Source organism: Micromesistius poutassou (genome assembly GCF_964030765.1).
Source record: "Micromesistius poutassou genome assembly, chromosome: 10".
Lineage (NCBI taxonomy): Eukaryota > Metazoa > Chordata > Actinopteri > Gadiformes > Gadidae > Micromesistius > Micromesistius poutassou.
This window is the reverse complement of record NC_140280.1, coordinates 13994588-14000097: the sequence shown is the minus strand read 5'-3', so window position 1 is coordinate 14000097 and position 5510 is coordinate 13994588. Positions and strand designations below refer to the sequence as shown.

General features: G+C 56.6%; 1 protein-coding gene across 1 annotated transcript in view; it reads right to left on the bottom strand.

Annotated features, from left to right (window-relative positions):
* The window catches only part of auts2a (activator of transcription and developmental regulator AUTS2 a), a gene marked incomplete at its 5' end in the record, with an annotated part of 43272 nt that overhangs the window by 12130 nt on the left and 25632 nt on the right, over window positions 1–5510 (bottom strand). Inside the window, 3 exons of the mRNA XM_084474239.1 lie at window positions 1856–2214; window positions 4259–5058; window positions 5123–5142. Coding sequence (XP_084330365.1) covers window positions 1856–2214; window positions 4259–5058; window positions 5123–5142 — 1179 coding nt within the window. The remainder of the gene's footprint in view (window positions 1–1855; window positions 2215–4258; window positions 5059–5122; window positions 5143–5510) is intronic.

The following is a 5510-nucleotide window of genomic DNA, read 5'->3' as shown; positions in this document are numbered from 1 at the left end:
CTTTTAATTTCCTTCTTGTTATTGCTCTGTGTTTGCTTTTCCTTTGCTCCTCTGCTTGCAGACTTCTGCATTTGTCATAAGAGTTTCATTGTCCAGACAGCCATGTGTTTTTCGGTACATTTGATAATAAAACTCTTCTGGCTTTGAACATTTGTTGGCCTCTTCCTTATTCCCATTGTATTTTTTTCTCTCCTTGTTTCCCAGAACCACACAAAGAGCCTCTTTTTTCTATCATCATTTATTGTTATAATTGAGCTTTCAATACCTTCACCATATAATTCAATAGCATTTAAACATTATTTATCGTGAACTCGATTTACTCTAAGCCCATTTTTAACGCTCCCGCAGAACTGAAAGTGAATCTGGCTTGCGGCGATGAAAGCCAGCGTTCGTGTCCAGATGGCTCAGGGTTTAAAAGGCTACTTCAAAAACCTGGAACGCCGATCCAAAAAAAGGACAACATTTTTACACAAAGAGGAAACCACACTTGATCTGATCGGCACATCCCGTTACTCCCGTCTCTCTCCTCGAGGCCGAGCGGAGCTGAGGGCCGGAGAGGAGAGACGACGTGCCAGCAACACGTTATCTCCGCTGCGCTTTTGATTTTATTTTAACGACGGCCGCTGCCGTAGCGATGAAACCTTCAACCCTTCAACCCTTTTTTGGCGTTCCCTCGGATGTCTTCTCGAAAAATCAAATCATTTGCTTTTCTTAGAAATCCTTCGCTAAATTGCCGGGGAAAATTTGTATTCTCTCCCGGGTAACCGTATTATTTCTATTCCGCGGTGACTCAATGCACAATTTCCTACGTTCATTTCAAGCTTTATTAGGTTGGAAGCAAGAGATGGAATTTTCTCTTCATAAAAATTTCATTAGTGTCTTTTGAACAGAATCCAACTGGGGTCCTTGCGGTATTGAACAAATTGATTTCTCAGATGAACACTGTTCCAGGTGAAAATGGAAGCCCTGGAAATTAAGTTAAACCACCACCCCACTAACCGCCCCCCCCTCTTCTATTTCCCCCCTGGCCAACCAATTCTGACATTCAGCTGTACGCACGCTGTGTGTGTGTGTGTGTGTGTGTGTGTGTGTGCGTGCGTGTGTGTGCTACACAGAGTTATTTCCTCTGTGTGTGTGATCGCTCATGTAAAAACGTCAGGACTATCTTCTCCGCGGTAAACGGTGTGTATATATATTTACTATTAATTCAGAGTCGATCATTCACAGCTGTACACTTCAGTCAGAGTTGCCACGGTGAGCCGGGATGTGGACGGGCCGTCTATACACACTGCGGTGGCCGTGCCCAGCATCTGGAAGCCCTTATCCCCCCCCCCCACCACAGGCGACACTATTAGCCCAGTTTTGACCCGATCCGACAGATGTGGGACGGGGAACGAGCTCTGTGGCGGTTGTTCATTGGTGCTTTTAGGGCTGCGTGATGTGGGACAGATGACAGAACACATTTGCAACACATTTAACATTTTGGGTTCACTGTCCCGGAACTAAGCTGAGCTGAGTTTGTGTTGGTTTGGACTGTTGTCGTCTTTTGAAACCCGCCCGAAGAATCACGATCGGAGTTATTGTATTATTATTACGTTTAAATAACCTGAATTATTGTATTATTATTATGTTTAAATAACCTGAATTATTGTATTATTATTACGTTTAAATAACCTGATCATTTGTAATCAATACTTCGGCAATACTTGTTGTGTTTTGTATTGTACCTGAGCTGAGTAGGGTCTCCCAGGGATATCGTGTTTATAATATATACAAATATACACCTCTACCTCACCACTGGGTGTGTGCGGGTGCGGGTGCGCGTGCGTGCGCACGCGTCGTATAGTACCTGTACCTGAGTAGGGGCTCCCAGCGGGGGGGTGTCCGGGGACGGGCAGGGCGCTAGACGTCAGTGGCGGTGGTGGAGGCAAGGCAGCTGGAGGTGCAAACATATTGGGGTGGTGTGCGTGCGGCGAGGACTGCAGGGCCTGGGGGAAGCCGTGGGGGGCCGGGCCCTGGTTGGCCGCCAGGGGCAGCGGGAAGGGGGAGGAGGACGCTGAGGAGGCCGCCGCCGCCGCTGCCGCCGCCGCCGCCGCTGCTGCTGCTGCTGCTGCTGCACTGGGGGGCGGCGAGGGGTGGGGCAGGTGGTGGGGGCCTGCGTTGGCGGGCTGGGGCCCGTGGATCTTGGAGCCCGGTGTGCTGCTCCGGCTGCTGCTGTAGAGACGGGGGGAGGAGGAGGAGGAGGAGGAGGAGGAGGAGGAGGAGGAGGAGGAGGTGGAGGTGGAGATGAAGGAGAAGAGATTTGAAGGAGGGGGGGGGGGGAGTTGAAGGAGGAGAGATGAGGAGGAGGAGGAGGAGGAGGAGGGGAGAGGATGAAGGAGCAGAGATGGGTGTGAGTGAGTGTAGTGGGAGAAAGCAGACAAGGAGGAAGGGGGGGGGGTGGGGTTAGGGGCCAGGTGTGATGGGATTAACACTTATTCCCGGGGCGTCTCCACACCTCCATCTGTCCCCCCCCGCCTCGTTTTCACGCCTTAGCACTCCCGTGTTCACACACACACACACACACACACACACACACACACACACACACACACACACACACACACACACACACACACACACACACACACACACACACACACGCCTCCCGCCCCGGGGGCCCCCACGCTCCAGCGGAGAGCTCCCTAACCCGGGGCACGAGGCTCCACTCTCAGACACACCTCCGCGCGCAGAACCCGCCCGTCTGACTCGGAGCGGGGCTCCTGATTTTTCGACGCCACTTCCTGCTCCGCTGCCAACGCACGGCAACACGTTTGTTCAAAAGCAAAAACACTACAGACGCAGACACGCCGAGACGGTCGGTGTGTGTGTGTGTGTGCGTGTGTGTGCGCGTGTTTGTATTTTTTACGCGTGTGTGTGTGTGTGTGTGTGTTTTCCCGCAGGCTGTTTGGAAAGGCTTGTCGTTCTGCATCTTTACACACTAAGCTCTCCTGGAAGAGGAGCCTGTGTGCCGCACTCCAGCCCTGTCAGTGGGCCAGGCCTGATTATTCACCACCAGTGCCAGGCCTCGGCGGAGCTCTGGCGGTGGGGGGGGGCGGGCCCCGGAGGGGCAGCCAGGCGCAGCCAGCTTCTGGGCCCCCCCCCGCGGGGCGAGAAGTGTTGCTGGGCCCACAGGGGGGCTGACCCTCACGGCGAGAGAGAGAGAGAGAGAGAGAGAGAGAGAGAGAGAGAGCAAGAGAAAGAGAGAGTGAGAGTGAGAGAGATTGAGAGTGAGAGAGAGAGAGTGAGAGCAAGATAGAGAGAGCGAGAGTGCGAGAGAGAGAGAGCGAGAGATAGAGCGCGAGAGAGAGAGAGAGGGAGAGAGAGAGAGAGAGAGCCCTGCAGACCCATCCGTCACCATTTCCCCGTTCAGTGTTGTTGTTATGGACAAACAATTGCTCTAAATAGGTAGGGGCCCCTGGCTAGGCTAGTGTGGTATCGATGATTAACCAGTGTGTTTCACCTTAAAGGTCAGACAACAAAGATAATGCTGCCATGTGTCCTCATCAGGCGGGCAGACGTAACGCAGGAGGAATAACGTGGATCAACGGAGAAGCCGAAACCACCGCTTGACTTCAAGGAGTCAAGTACTTTACACTCGTTCTCCCGCCGGAGGACGGCGGTTAGACAGGGCCCCAACACAAGTGCTGCGTTAACACAACTCAACACAAACAAAACAGCCCAACTGGAAATTATGCAGTCGGGGTGTTGATTGCGGAGCGCATTGCTAAAGTGCGGCGCAGCGGATGGCGTGTGAGGGTGATTGTGTAGGTGGTTAATAAGTCCCAGGGTGTTGTTAACCCCCCACTGTGGACAATCAGGCACCCCCCCCCCCCCCCCCCCTCCCCCCGCCCCCGGCTCGTCTGGGGGTACCTTCCACCGAGTCGTGGTTGAGTTGATTAACAGCTGAAACAAACAACGCAAGACCTCGGAAGTAGGTCTCGCATATTTATGTCGATTTGTTTACTCGCAGCTAGACCCCGTCAATGTCGTCCTGACACGGCCTTAATGCTTTGGATTTGTTTTCGATTCAAATGTACGGTGTAAATGGTGCAGGGAATAGTGCGTGCAAAGCAAAAGAATTGCTTAATATCGAGTCATGAGTATTGCCTTCTGGGAACATCGGACAGCGTACGATGAGGTCTGAAATGTTGCGCGCTGAGCTTGAACATCGTCGTGCGAAGCTGGGGTGGAGCGGTCGCTGCCGCTGGGCTCTTACCTGTGTCCGTTCAGGCTGTGGCCGTTGTAGGCTGAGAGGGGCCTGGGGTGGCAGCGTGAGGGCGGCCGCTGGGGCCCCGCCTGGCTGGGGTGCTGCTGCTGCTGCTGCTGCTGCTGCTGTTGCTGGTGGTGCTGCTGCTGCTGCTGCTGCTGCTGGTGGTGGTGGTGGTGGGGGTGGGGGTGGGGGTGGTGCTGCTGGTGGGGGTGGTGGGGGTGGTGGGGATGGTGGGGGTGGTGATGGTGTCCGGGGAGGGCGGGCGACGGCGGGTGCGGGTGGTGCAGGCTGGGCGTGGGCGGTGGCCGGGGGTGGTGCAGGAGGGGGTCGGCCTGGTGCTGGGGCCGCGGCCGGGGGGCCAGCGAGGGCTCTGGACCCTGGGTGAGCGGCAGGGCTGCGGGCGTCTGAGGCTTTGGGGGAGCCTCTGAGCGCGGGGGCAAGTAGGCGGCGCTCTGGGGCTGGACTCGGCCGTTGGTGTGGGCGTGGGCGTGGGGGTGGGCGTGGGGGTGGGCCTTGGTGTGGGGGTGGGGATGGGCGACGTGCGAGTGCCTGGGCGAGGGGGGCGGCTGGCTCGGTGGCAGCGGATGGTGGGCGGGGTGGGAGAGAGCGGGCGTGGTCGCGGGGAGCCTGGACGGTGGCGGCGGCGTCGGCGGCGGCGGGGGCAGCGGCGGGGGCGGGGGCGGGGGCGGGGGTGGAGGGGGTGGGCTGGGCGGCGGCGGTGGCGGTGGCGGTGGCGGTGGTGGCGGTGGCGGGCGGGAGGGCCGGGGGCTCCCTGCAGCTGTCCTGGCTGCGCTCCTGGCTGCGCTCTAGGCCTGACACCTTGAGAGGGGCCGGCCCCTGGGGCTCCTGGCTGCCATTGGTGGAGAGCACGTCGGCGCCGAACTCTGGAACTGTGAGGGGAAAGACCAAGGGACAACAAGGAACCAATCAGTGGGTTGCTGTGGGTATCTCTGAGAAGCGCTCGCCGCTCGGGGACATTTGGGGACGCTTGTTGACTAGAACAATCGGGGCCCTAATGAGAACACCAGCCCACTGATTGCAGCCAAAGGATGATAAACAGGGGGACCGGGGGCGAGCGGTGAACTGAATCAACGCTCCAACACTGTGTGATGTGAATTAACGGTGCAGACACCCGCCACAGATGTTGTACTCGGTGTACGTTTGTAGTGTGTTAATGAGCGCAATGTTCACTGTAAACAACAACAAGGACCGCAGACGAAGAATACAGAGCAGTGGTACACAGAGGAGTTGGTAGCGC